The following is a 14,003-nucleotide window of genomic DNA, read 5'->3' on the forward strand; positions in this document are numbered from 1 at the left end:
TTGGCCAAATAGGCGATAGGTAAGCTTCCTCCTAAAACCAGCCCAACCACACATGAAGCCTCAAACCTGTGGGGAAGGGAGAGAAAAGAAATCTCTAAGGAAATGCAATGGTCAATGTAGAATGCTTAGTAATAATAATTATAATAATATAGCACATTTACTAGAACATGTCTGTTCCCTTGATCAATCTTCAAGAAGCTCTCTATGAAATAGGCATTATTATTTTTGTTATTCCCATTTGAGAGACGTGGAAACTGAGACTCAGTGAGATTAAACATCTTGTCCAAGGTCACACATTAAGAAGCCAAGTCAGGATTCCAGCTTAAGTCTATAGTGATTCCAGGGCGTTGTGGAAACCTAAACCTGGGGAGAGTTGCTGCGAGCAAGTTAAGAAGGCAGAGCCCCATGGACTCCTGCAGAAGTATGGATGGGGAGGGAGAGTGGAACAGGCTGTGTATAAATAGCAGGCCTGTTTTTATCCCTACACATGGGCTGAAGCAGGCAAGCAGCTCTATCTGGCACAATTTGAGGGCTCTGAATGCCAACCCAGCCTTGTGTCATACAACTCCAGCCCCAGCATGTCCCTCGGAGCTGAAATGCCTACTGAGAGAGTTATTTCTTTGGGTCAGGACATTGACTCCAGAGGACTTCTGTAAAAATACATAGATTGGAAGAGAAACACATCAATCTCCTGGCACCTGTTGAAGGTGGCAACCTAGGCCAGCCAGCTGGGTCCTGTGGGAGGGGGCTCAGCTTTTCTGTTGAAGAAGATGGCATTCAAAGACAAAAAAAAGTATGAGGTTTGTTTCACAGCCTGTGTTTCTTCAATCCCAGAAGCCTGGGAATTATAATCCAGAGTTCAAAAATCCTAAAGGAGACTATGTCATCTGGGACAAAGATGGAAAGAAGCCACTCCGGTGGATGGAAGAATACTAACTTTCTTTGCTTTTGCTGGGTTGATACCAGATGCCTGCAGCTGCAGCTCTGGTAACCTTAGGCTTACGACACTTGCTGGCATTCATGTGTTTAATTTTTAAATGATATATGAATTAATTATTATTTACTCTTTGATTTGTGGGTAGGCAAAGAAGCAGGTTTCTGAAACTCAGAAGAAGACATGGGCGGAGATCTCTGGTTTAGAGCACGGATAACCAGAGGGACCAGGCCTGGAAGAGAAGAAAGAACGAGGAGTGTCCAAGGGCGAAGCGCAGCTCAGCGGTCACAAGGCTGCAGCGGCGGACCAGCATTTGGGGAAAGGTAGGAACTGGTCCCCGCCACCTGCCGGTCAGCAGCCCTACCCACAGTCAGGCCGCGGCTACACTGGCCTAGTCCCAAAATATGTGAGCGCCGCCCCTTTCTCCCGCCCCCTTTCCCCGCCGCGCCCGCGGGGTCGGGGGCTGAGCGGTAGGCGCCTGGAGCCCGGCCGGCATCCCAGAGAGGGAGGGGGGAAGGGGCCGCGGGGTGCGGGGCGGAGCCTCGGCGCCTCCCGGAGCCTTATTCCAGGCTGCACGCCGAGAAGCGCTCAGTCGACCCAGGGAGCTGCGCGCGGCAAGCAGCTGGCTCTCTTGCTTGAGGCACTAGGGCTGGGGCGGTCGGACAGACGGAGTGAATAGAGAGACGCCCAGCGCCCGCGAGCTCCGCGCAAATCCCAGGCAGGATTGCACCCAGAGGCCGGCAGCCGACCGTGCCCGCCGGGATCTCCAGAGCTTCTCCCGCCCGGCTCCAGTGCCAGCGTCCGGTGGCCGCCGCCCCCCAAAGTGATTGCTGCCTCGCCTCCTCCGCCGAGTCCAGGACCATGAAGCTGCTGCCGTCGGTGGTGCTGAAGCTCTTTCTTGCTGCAGGTAAGCGGGCTGCCGCCGCTCCCGGGGGTCTGGGGGGATGGGGACTCTCTGCTGGGGGCACGGTGGAAGATCGCTGCAGCGTCCCCGGCGTGAGCCACTTGGTGGGGCCCGTGCTCCCTGGCTGGCGGGAGCCGGCCGCGGTGCATGGCGACGGGGGTCTGGGCTGGGGGTTCTGAGGCGGCCTCGCCCCTTTCCCGCAGTGCTTTCGGCGTTGGTGACTGGCGAGAGCCTGGAGCGGCTTCGGAGAGGCCTGGCTGCTGGAACCAGCAATCTGGACTCCCCTACTCAATCTACGGACCAGCTGCTGCCCGCGGGAGGTGGCCAAGGCCGGGAGGTCCTGGACTTGGAAGAGGCAAACCTGGACCTTTTCAGAGGTGGGTGTGGGGGCTGCCCATCCTCGGACCCTGGTGGTCAGTTGAACTATCATACAATCTGGTATTTATGCCGATTGGGCACACCTGTGGTTTGGGGCTTTTCAAGAAAGGACTTCAAGGAAAAGCCTCTTGGCCTGACAAGCTCCCTGGGGGATCCTAGAACGTAGGTCCTGTTGTCTTTCTTGCCCTCGGGTCTCACATGCCACATTGCTGCCCTTCTGCATAAACAGGCAAGGTGCTTGGGTTTTGTGTGTTCTTCTCTGAGGTAAGCTGGGTGACAGGAACAAGGACTGGTTGAGATGCTTTCCCTAGAGTTTCTATGTAAAAATGTGCACAAGATCTAATTTCCACATTAATTGACTATTATGTATAAAATCACAGATGTGGAGATGCTAGGCACATACCAGTGTGCAGGATTAGTCTCCATCCACCTGTCTCCAGGTTGGGGAAACAGTGGGGAATGAGGAACACTTGGTCCTGCCAGGTGAGGCCAGCACTCTTGGGGAGGCTGTGGATGGCGAGCACTGGGACCCTAGAGAGCTGTTTTGACATGCTGGGTGTCCACAAGTCCTTCACAAGCCTGGATACTTCCTGACCACTTGGAGACCCTGAGAAGGGCTCCAGAGGAGGAAGGGCCAGGTGGGATCCTTCAAACAGCAAAGGTGCTGTGGCCAAGTACATACAAGCACAGGGCAGAGTCCAGAGGCTCCAGTATCGCCTGCTTCCCTACCCCCAGTCACCTGCAGAGATTCTTGAGGGTGGAGCTGGGACTGAGCCCTGGAGCCCCGGAATGACTATATTTGGTTGGAAAGATACCCACCTGTTCTAACTCCGCCTGCTTCTCTGCCACTCTTCTTTTTCCTTACCCAGGGATTCCCTTAGGTGCTGTCCACGCCAAAGCTGAGGCTGGGCTCTCACCTTCCATCCTCTCACAGTAGCCCTCCAGGGGGCGGGGGTCACCCCTGGCCTGAACAACCTGGATTCTCCTGGCCCTCTCCTAGGCAGGGCAGAGCTGGGCTGTGACTCACTCTCCACCCACACAGCTGCTCCTCATACCTCGCAGACCTGACTCACTGCTCCCTCTCCCAGGAGCCTGGCTGTCACCCTGTCATTCTCTCCCTCCCTTTTCTGATTGGCTTCTTCTTCCTGCCTCAGTTTCACCACAACTGTGGTCACTAATTTCCTCGGAGCATGTGCCTCTTCTGAGTTCTGAAGGGGCCTGGGTCTGCACTGTAGGAACAGGGGACTATGGGACTACTGGCACCTGTCTCTTCTCTTTTCTCAGGTTTGCTGGGCAAAGACTATTTTTCAAGTCTAGGGATCCTGTCACCTGAAATAAGTAACTGTTACCATTTACTAAGTGTCTCTTGTCTTCTAGTCACATAACATGTTATTGTGAATTAATTAATCCTGCTGCAACCCTCTGAAATAGGAAAGCCTGTTCACTTTTTACCAAGAACCCCAAGGTTCAGAGAGATTAAGGGACTTGCCCAGGATCACATGGCTGTAATTCGAGCACCATTCTGCTGACTTCAGAGCCCATTCATTGTCTGGTTCCTGGCTCAGCATCCCAGGTGCTCTGGGCTTGTCTGGAGGAGGACACTGCTGGGGTGTACGAGGCAGCTTAGTGTGTTGGGGAAGAGCACTGGATATAGAGTCCAGAGATCACATTTCAGATCCCAAACCTGCATGATCTTGGTCAAGTCACTACCTTTTGGTACCTCAGGTTTTTCATCTGAAAATGGAAAGCCATATATTTTGAAGTAAATTCTACTTCCAGAATCCTAAGCCTTCAGTCTAATAATGTATGATGCTCATCCCTCTGCCAGACATGTGCCTGTAGCCATAGACAGCAGGTACCTTTTCTTCTGCTGGGACAGGGGAGGGAAGACTGGCGTCAGACCCCTGGGCTGATGGGCATAGCCCAAGGTCAGTCCCAGCTGGATGTCTGTGTGAGATTGTTTTTCCCCTTTGAAGCATGGAAAGAATGGAGAGAGCCATCATTGTTCTAGTTTCTTTTGATAGTTCTTTGCTCTCCATCTTTCTGCCTCTTGGGCACCCCATCCTAGAAAGCAATAAACAGGACATCTGGGGATAAATGTAAATGGGCCTTCGAGAGGTAGTGAACTGCAAAGAGCACCGAGCAGGGTAAATATTTTGCTTGATGTTAAAAAAAAAGGCTCTTTGAAATTAGCACAATATTATAAATCAATTATATATCAATAAAAATATTTTTAAAAATTAAAATTAAAAAAAATTTTTTAAGTTAAGCAGCAAGTGTCTGACCAGGGATGGCCTGCTTGCTGTCCCTGAGCCGGGTTCTGGTCTGGGCTTATGGTACCCTGGTGCTAAAGGGTACCCCAGAGGGTACTGCCTGGGCATTATTATTATTTTAGAAACCTCCTTCCTCTAAAATACCATCCAAGTGCCTTCTCCAGAAGCAGTTTTTATCTCTGACACTGTCTTCCTGCAAGTGGGTCACTGAGTGCAACATCAGGAAATGAGGCTGATTTAAGGCCAAAATAGAACCAAGTGGGTATGGGGGAGTAGGAGCTGAGGACAGACAGGGGTAGGAGTGAGGTCGGTGGAATTGCCCAATCAGCTGCAATTACTCAACTGAAGCTAGCATTCTTAGAATGAGGTTCTTAAAATGAGGTTGTGAAATGTCTTTGTTGGGACCCCGCCACCAGCTTCTACTTCCTCTACCACTTTTGGGTGGTCTGCCCAGACTGACTTTAGGTAAAATCAAAGTGTCCTTCCAAACACTGCTGTTCTGATTTTTTTCTCCCTTGAGGGAGTCAAAGACTTAACAGGGTACTTTTCAATTGCAGCTGCTTTTTCCTCCAAGCCACAAGCTCTGGCCACACCAAGTAAGGAGGAGCGTGGGAAAAGAAAGAAGAAAGGCAAGGGGTTAGGGAAGAAGAGAAACCCATGTCTTCGGAGATACAAGGACTTCTGCATCCACGGAGAATGCAAATACGTGAAGGAGCTCCGGGTTCCAACCTGCATGTAAGTGTCCCTTCCCTGGGGCTGTTAGCTCACTCTGTCAGCCTAGTGGCTGTTCTGTTATCACTGTTCCTTGAATTCATAAATCCACTCAGTTTCTTCTCACCCTCTGGGAGGAAGTTGGGAGGAGGGGAAATATTTTTAGTCAGCGGAAGGGGCTCCCTCCAACATAGGATGCAATTTCCTGTGGCGTGGGTTTGTGACGCTCTTTCATCTTTGGGGGCATTTCCTGCTTGCTCAGAAATGAGCATGTGACTAGGAGAGTTGACACCTGAAGGCAGGTTCTTCATCTCTGCCTCATGCTCTACTCCTCATGGGAGAAGCGAGTAGGAAACACGGCAGAGTGGGGCTCCTGGGTGGAGTGCAGCTCCTGTGGCCTCCTTTCCTAAGTCCTGCAGGCGGGTACAAGGTGCCTTTGGACATGTGCTGTGCAGGTGTGCTCAGACAAATGTGCATGTGAGTGAGCAGATGTGGGTTAATTGTAAGGCATGGCAGGATTGTACAGAAAGCAATCACTGTGGGAGCAGGGAGAAACCCTTCTTCCTCACCCCAGCAAGGGCCAGGATGTGGGGGACGTGGTGGGTATTGACCTTTGGCCATGGGGGTGGGAGAACACTTCCTTTGTGCAGGATTAACGGAAAATAGAACCCGTCTCAGTAGGCATCACCCCCCGGTCAGACGGCACCACCCCTTCCCTGGGCAGGGGTGTGGGTGGAGGGGCCATGGGTTCCCCAGCTACTCTGCTAGGCTGAGCCCAGCAAACGGCTGCCTTGGCAGTCCCTCAGGGATGACGACACTGCCATGCTCTGCAGCAGGCATAATGTCGCCACTGTGCCTGAGACCCACACCCACATCAGGCTGCAATCATGCCCTCTCTTCTGTTGGGCTGGAGTTGCTATGGGGAGGCAGCCTCTGTGACCTAGGAGACTCTGGGCAGATCAGGAAACTACTGTGTGCACACTGCCTCCCAGCGTGGCGGGAAGGCTTGGCTGCCTGGCACTTCTGCTGCTGTGATTGGTACAGATCCTTTGATTTTTTTTTTTTTTTTTAAAGCTTGCTTTTGCCATCTGATCTCATATAGCAGAGTTGCCCTGTATTTGGCAGTAGGATCCATCACCCCTCTCCACGTCCACAGTCACTTGTGGGTCCTCTCCTTTAATATCTGTATCAGGAACTTGGTATTGGATGAGGGTGCTTAAGAGTAACCTAAACAGTCCCCATATCATTCTTCCAGAGGTCTGGGGACAGGGCAGGGAATGTTTTTCTTAAATTTGTAAAATGGCCTCATTAACACAGGGTGGAGGCAGTGACTCTGAGGGTTGTCAAGATGGATTCAGGCCAGGAATCTGTCTGGGTTGAACTGGCCAGGGCTCTGGTGGATGGACTTCCATTGCTCAGCTGAGAACCCTTGTAAGGCTGCTCTCCTGGAGACCTGGGCTCAACCCACCACCTAACCCCAAAGAGCCTAGGTAATGGTGTCCAGGACCCAGGTGCCCCTAGGGATGGTGATAAAGACTGTGATGATGCCTTCTCTCCTTTTTCCTGGAGCTTAACAGTTTACATTTAATATGAATTGAGCCCAACAGGTATATGTTGACCACCCACTTGGTGCCAGTTATTCTAGGGGATGGGAAAATATAGCCCTGTATTCTCAAAAACACTCTGCTGGTTAGGCAGGACTTGCTGTCTCTACTTGAAAGATAAGGAAACTGGAGCCCGGAAGTAGGAAATGATTTGGTTTGAGATCAGCCGCTAAATAAAGTGGGTGGAAATAGGACAGGCACTCAGGTGCCTGACTTCCAGTCCAACATGCTTTTCATGCCCCCAGGCTGCACTAGGTGTTGGCTTGCTTCCTTCTTCCCCGTCTGTTCTTACAGAGTTGGAGCACAGTTTTATAGAGCGCAGCTATTATACTAGAGGTCTCTTAAGGCTTTTACTAGTTGAAGAGCATGTTGAAGTCTGATGTGATGACTTTATGTCTGCTTCCAAGGCAGATTTTCAAGGGGCTGGATTCTGTGTCTTGTTTTTCTGCCTCTAGCCCTTGGTACTCAGGGCAGCAGGCAGCAAGAAGACACAGAGCTCCTGGTTTGGGAGAATGTGACATCTGGGCATCTAAATCTGGGGTCCTTTGTGGCTCCTTCTAGCCTCCAGACGCAGCAACCACCAGCCAGGGTGTGTCCGGGCTGCCGTGGTAAGCTTGAGGCTGGCCGGCTTCCTAAACCAGCCCTCCACAGCCATCATCCACAGGAAAACCCTTTTGTGTCACCAGCCAAAAGTTACCCTCAAAGAGCAGTTTCCTGGGGCTCCTGACAAGCTGCTGACCCAGAAACTGACTACAAGATTTCCTGTGGCTGGAGGAAGCCTAGGGGCAGTTAGCCTGAGGAGGACTCAGGGCTGAAAGAGGGCTCTACTTGGCCTCACTGCCCAGATGCCAAGGAGCAATAGCGAGCCCCCTTCCCCTTGACTCTGACTCTGGTACCCCTTTCCTAAGGATATGGGCAGTATCCTCTGGAATCTGATTAACTTCCACACAAGAGGGATTTGGCCTTTATTCAGTGCTTTTATCCATATTATCTCATTTGATCTTCACAAAGCTCTAGTGAGGTAGGCGCTTATTATTCCTGTCTTTCACATGAGAAAATCAAAGCTTGGAAACGTGACCCTCCCTTGCTCCAGATCACCTGGCTAGAAATAGTAGCAGAGCCAGTCTGGAGCTCATATATGCAGAATCCCCTCTGCCAAATGGTGCCCCTCCACCTCCTGGGACAGGCATGGAGAAATCCAACTTGGAAGATGTCTCTGGACTCTAGAGGGTTCTGTTATAATACACGTTCTGAAATGGGCCACAGACCTGGGTAGGAGGAACACGTCCCGATTTGATGGGTCGCCGGCTCTGGGCAAGAGACACGATCTTGTCACCACCCTGGGATGCTTGGAATGCCCCTTCCCTAGGGGAGCCAGGAGTTGTCTACAAAGGGAGGGGGAGGTGGGTAATATTAGGATGTTTACATTATTATCCTTTTGACTCAGGGTGGCAGAGGGGGTGGAGGGATTATGTAACTGAATTGCGGGACTCTGAGGCCAAGCTTTATTTCTATCATCTGAGTAAGTACCTGTGGGGTTTGAATGATGGGCTTGAAGTGAAAAGCAGACTCAACTTCAGCTCCCCTCCCCCCAGGAAAGCACAGTCTCTGAAGTCAGCCAGATTGCTGGGTTGAATCCTGACTCGACTCTACCACTCACACACTGTGTAGTCTTAGGCAGGTTATCTAACAGAATTCCAACCTCAGTCCCTTCATCTTTGAAATGGAGATAGTAACTCCTACTTCAGAGGGATATTTTTAAGAAGAAATGATCCTTGTAAAGCCATTAGCACAGTACTTGGCTCATAGTAAACCTATAATGTGTGCTATTAATTATTATTTATTTATCATTCAAGATACTAATAATTGAGAAATCAGAGTCAGGCAACACCCAAAATCCATCAAGCCCATCAGATGTGTGTTTCCTTGGGGGTAACACTGTTCAGAATGGAAAGAATTACGAATTTGGAATTTGGCCCTTCTGCTCTCTAGTTTTGAAACATTTGGCAAATTGTTTACTCTCTTCTGACCTTAATCTTAGTCTTTCAATATGTCAAAGAGGCTATCCCTGCCTACCAGAGTGTTGTCTTAGTTAAGCTAGTTGATAAGAGTAGTGTCTTGTAAACTGTCAAGTGTGGTGCACAGGTGATGTTCCAGGGGTGCTCCTGAGAGCATCCTGTATGTCCCAGCAGGAATAGGGGTCATTGTCTTGCCCACCTGGGTCGATGGGACAATTGTGTGGAGAGGCTGGGCAAGGAACTGTGTGCTGTGCTGTGGGCCTGACCTACCTTTATCTTGCAATGAGATGGTTCTCTGAAACGTGCAGGAGCTGGGAGAGGAAGAGGTGCTGGGCAGGATGGCAGGGGCAGCCCAGCCCCTGGGTCTGCATCGGTCTGTTCCTTGGAACTGCCTGCTACCTCTCCACAGGAAAAAGAGATGCTTTGCTCTGAGGAACCAGGTGCCTCACCTTCTCCCCAGAGGACGTCCAGTTCAGAATACAGGGCCCCACCTTCTTGGTGCTCCCTTTTGCAGCAAATGGCCTAGAGGCCATGGGCAGGCAGTGCCACTGCATCCCTGACCAGGCATTCGTGGGTGCGAGTGAGCAGCACGCTGAGCTCAGCGTCAGACAATCTGCATATGTGTTTCTGCCCTGCTGTGTGACCATGGGGAAAATTGCTCTGCCTTTCTGTGACATGGGCTCCCACCTACATCAAAGGATCCGTGGGCTGCTCAGATAAAGAAAGGGACTTGAATGTGCCTGATCAACTGTGGGCATTTCTCAGTCTTCACAAGAGCTTCCAGGAAAAGTTTTGTGTTAGAAGAGGCTGTTGCCTGTGATTTCTTTCTTTTTCTTTCTGGCCATGCCCTGTGGCAAGGATTCTAGTTCCCTGACCAGGGATCAAATCCGCATCCCCTGCCTTGGAAGCACAGAGTCTTAGCCACTGGACCGCCAGGGATTTATTTCTTGAGTGAAAAAAGCTGAGGGGGTTGTTTCTGATGGTCTAAAATGCACTGGCAGGACAGCTGGGCAAGATGTTTTTCTTCCTTTGTTGCTTTGTCTTGGGATGATAGCTGGATGTTCAGAGGCCAAAGGCCAGAATTTAGCTTTCAAGTTGGGCCTTGCACCCAGGGGGAGCTGGGAGTTAAATGAAGGAAACTTGAGAAAAATGACTCCTGGCAAAGGAACAAGGCCTATTAATAGGCTGGGCAGTGGCAGAGAGGGACTGGCTGCTGGGAGCATCGATGGGGAAGGCTGGGTTTATTTCTGGGTCAGAGTGATGAGGGGCCTCACTAGAGGGAGTGATACTGAATCCCCTCAGTTCAACCTACCAGCTCTTGTGCCTAGCTCCTCTGAACTGACTGAAACAACATCTTTATACACGTGTAGTTAATCAGCCACACGTGGAACCTATCTAGCCAAAACCTGCAGTCCTTTCTTTTTCCCTGCCTGGAGCAGGAATCTGGGGCCAGAAAACCAAAGGGAATGAAGAAGGGGAGGGCTTGGAGTGAAGGAGGAAGGCCACAGAGCCTTTAGAGGGGCTTCCAAAGAGCCTTGTACTAGAGAAGAATAGAGGAGCAATGGGGATCACAGAGACAGAGAGGCTGAAGCTGTGAGGATGGGGTTTGGCTTATGTAGGTAGCCCATCACCAGGAGTGAAACCAGACCACTAACTTCATCTCTGCTTTGTTCTGTTTTGGACCAGCTGCCACCCAGGTTATCATGGAGAGAGGTGCCATGGGCTGAGCCTCCCAGTGAAAAATCGCTTATATACGTACGATCACACAACCATCCTGGTTGTGGTGGCTGTGGTGTTGTCATCCGTCTGTCTGCTGGTCATCATGGGGCTTCTCATGTTTTGGTGAGTGTTATAGGCTGTTTCTGCAAATCACTTCTATTTCTCCTCCTTTAGGATCTTTTATCTGATGGTCACATGAGCCCTCCAAACCTCCAACCCCACCCCCTACTCCCCCTACCCTCTGCCAAATCCTGGGCTAAGAGCCTGACTGACATTCCTGGGTATGGGCTCTCCAAGAGCCTGGCTTCTTTGGTATGACATATGTCCAATGTCTAGAGCCCAGGGCCAAAATCGCCAGGTCATAGGAGGTCCTGTGCTAGCAGGCTCTGCAGCTCTCCCATGAAGCCACATCTTCATACAGTTCTTTTTCCTGACTCTATTTTCTGTTGGCATCAGGATGTGATTTGGTCAACAGAGCATGAGTGGTGCTATTGGTATATTTTTCTAAATCTGAGGCATCTGAACCTCAGGTCACACTTCTGATCCTGCTTCTGTTCTAGATTGGAGGGACCTACTAAGCACTCTGTGCCCATTTATAAGCAGTGCAGCTCATCTGTTGTGAGACCTGGATCTAGTTACCTGTCTTTATAAGAATTGTAATCTTTCAGGGATTATAATCTCTGTTCCCCTACTTCATAAAGATGTTATGAGGATTGTATAAATGAGATGAAAGCTCTTGGCAAATTGTGGCCTGCAATTAAGAGACAGGCATCCTTTGGATATGGGCATTTGGACCTTTGGGCAGAGGTCTGTTGACCCACCACATCCTCTGGGTTTTTCCAAGTGTGAAGAGAACCACTGGGCCAGAATCTTTTAGGAGGGCCAGCTCTGGGACTCACACCCTGTTAGAGCAGGCAGAACTTGCTCACAAAACTTACCTTCCTCAGGTACCACAGGAGAGGAGGTTATGACGTGGAAAATGAAGAGAAAGTGAAGTTGGGCATGACTACGTCCCACTGAGAGGAACCTGCGCTCAAGGTAATGATCCATCCTTTGCCCCATGGTACCATCACCGCCTTTCCTGGATCTAGGAAGAGATCCAGGCATGCTGGATTCTTTTCTAGGCATTCTTCTCTTGACCTAGGAGTTAGGGGGCAGGCTACCATGGAGTGAGGGACGCATTGCGGAATTGTTTTCAAAAAGGTTGTCAGTGCTGCATCTCTACTTAGGGTGAAAGTTGCCAGAGAGATACCCAAGAGAGATGCCTGAGAAGACAGCTTCTCCCATCCTCTTCTCTCCTTCCCAGCCCTTCCCAGAAGATCTTTCCACTTCTTGTCGTTGTTTGTTTTTAGATTTTCCACTTCTTAAAGCTGGACCTAGGAGACTCTTAAGACCTCTTAAGCTGGATCCAGCTTTAAATACCTTCTTCTTGTACTTTAGGAATCAGCTGGGGACTGCTACCTCTGAGAAGATACAAGTTGATCACAGATTCTACAGAGGGGAAGGACTTCACAACTAGCCATAAAGATTCCTTCATCCCCAGTTGCCATCTAGATTGGGCCTCCCATAATTGCTTTGCCAAAATACCAGAGCTTTCAAGTGCCAAACAGAATATGTCCAGTGGGATCTGGGTCAGAAGAAAGCAAAAGTGAGGGACCTTCGTGTCCTCTTGATTCTCCTGCACCAAGCCCTACTTACCCCCATACGTTTGTTCGACGAACACTTCTCTTCTGGATTAAAAATGCCAGTTAAATTCCATATGCTCCAGGATCTTTGACTGAAAAAACAGAAGGAGAGGAAGAAAGATTTGGGGACTGGAAGAAAGTAACAAAGATTGAGAAGCCATGTACTTAAGTCGCCACCAAGGGATCTGCCATTTGGACCCTCCAGCGCTGGATTTGATAGGTTAACTGTGAAATACCATAGACCTGAGAACTCTGAATTTTGGGACTTCTACCCAGATGGAAAAATAACAACTATTTTTGTTTGTTTGTTTGTTTGTAAAATGCCTCTTAAATTATATATTTATTTTATTCTATGTATGTTAATTTATTTAGTTTTTAACAATCTAACAACAATTTTTCAAGTGCCTAGACTGTTACTTTGGCAATTTCCTGGCCCTCCACCCCACATCCCCCACCATCTGGCTCAACATTAGACTCTTCTGCCACAAATATGAGATGGCTCTGTGATCCATCTGTAGTCATCCATTGTCTGTCCACATTTCTGAAGATCTTCCACGATCAGAGTGCCACAGGGGGAGTTCTGTTTGGTCAGGATGTAGGAATTAACTTTGTCAGATCCACTCTGTGAGTTGGACTGCAGTCTTGCCTAGGCGATTGTGTCTACCGTTTGTGTTTTGAAAGCCCGCGGTGCTGATGTCAAGATGTAACAGATATCAGTGTTATCCTGTGTCCTCTCCCTGCCCGATCCCAGAAGAGGTTGGGCTTCCATGCCTCCAGCTTTCCTGGCCCCTCACTCTCCGTGGGCCCAGGTCCACAGAGTGGGAACTCACTGTCCCTTGTGTCAAGACATTTCTCTTACTCCTGCCGTTGTTCTGGTGCTACTCCATGCAGGGGTCAATGCAGCAGGGCATAACCTAGAGAAGGTATTCGCAAAGAAAAAGGCTGAGCAGGAACAGGAAACAGTGGAGCTGACTGTTCTTAGTAATTGATAACCTACCAATTGCTACAGAGAAGGATGGAGGTGAGGAGGGCTTTTGTGTAATCCCACCCACCTCACCCAAACTACAAAGGTATGCTGTCATGGTCCCTTCTGGAAGTTTCTGGTGCCATTACTGAACTGTTACAAACCTGTATTTCCAAACTTGTATTTCTAAAATTGTATTTCCAAACTTGGTTCATATTTATACTTTGCAATTCAAATAAAGATAACCCTTACTCTGTAGCCTTCTGTCTGCTTGTTTTAACTGGGAAGTGGTTTAATGTAGGTATTTGCTAAGCCCTGACTCTGGTGGGCTCTGCACCAGGTGTGTTTATGTATATTATCTCAGTATCCCCAGCAATCCTGTGTAGGAGCTACTGTTGTCCCATTTTTCCAAAATCAGAAACTGAGGCTTGGAAAGTCTATGTAACTTGCCTGAGGATACCTAGTTGGTAAGTGACAGAGCTGCAACTGGTAATCTGACTTTTATTTGTCTTAATACTTACATGATAGCATATCTGAAGCAAGAGAGAACAGACTTTCACAAAGGAAAGGTTGTAACCAAGAAAGACATCTACCGGTTCAGTCAGCAGACCTTGGCCTCAGGGCCTGACCTGCTATGCCGTCTGTGCAAGCAGGCCTTGCTCCTGGTGGAAACAGGCACGTTTGACTCCTCTCTCGTGCTCTGCTGCTGCTAAGTCACTTCAGTCGTGTCCGACTCTGTGCAACCCCATAGACGGCAGCCCACCAGGCTCTGCCGTCCCTGGGATTCTCCAGGCAAGAACACTGGAGTGGGTT

At 49.7% G+C, this 14,003-nt stretch overlaps 1 protein-coding gene across 1 annotated transcript; it reads left to right on the plus strand.

The window, feature by feature from the left end:
- Window positions 1–1,485: 1,485 nt before the first annotated feature.
- On the plus strand, window positions 1,486–13,448 carry HBEGF (heparin binding EGF like growth factor). The gene is made up of 6 exons (XM_040239917.1): window positions 1,486–1,841; window positions 2,042–2,215; window positions 5,047–5,224; window positions 10,509–10,664; window positions 11,489–11,579; window positions 11,982–13,448. The coding sequence occupies exons 1-5, from the start codon at window positions 1,796–1,798 to the stop codon at window positions 11,559–11,561; spliced, it is 627 nt and encodes a 208-aa protein (XP_040095851.1). The 5' UTR covers window positions 1,486–1,795; the 3' UTR covers window positions 11,562–11,579; window positions 11,982–13,448.
- The last annotated feature ends 555 nt before the right edge of the window (window positions 13,449–14,003 follow it).

This window comes from Oryx dammah, unplaced genomic scaffold (genome assembly GCF_014754425.2).
Source record: "Oryx dammah isolate SB20612 unplaced genomic scaffold, SCBI_Odam_1.1 HiC_scaffold_5, whole genome shotgun sequence".
Lineage (NCBI taxonomy): Eukaryota > Metazoa > Chordata > Mammalia > Artiodactyla > Bovidae > Oryx > Oryx dammah.

Excerpts from the sequence above, each read along its gene's own strand:
- HBEGF (XM_040239917.1), top strand. The coding sequence starts at position 1,796 with ATGAAGCTGCTGCCGTCGGTGGTGCTGAAGCTCTTTCTTGCTGCAG. Across the intron at positions 2,216-5,046 it reads AAACCTGGACCTTTTCAGAG|CTGCTTTTTCCTCCAAGCCA; the intron begins GTGGGTGTGGGG and ends TTTCAATTGCAG. Across the intron at positions 10,665-11,488 it reads ATGGGGCTTCTCATGTTTTG|GTACCACAGGAGAGGAGGTT; the intron begins GTGAGTGTTATA and ends TACCTTCCTCAG.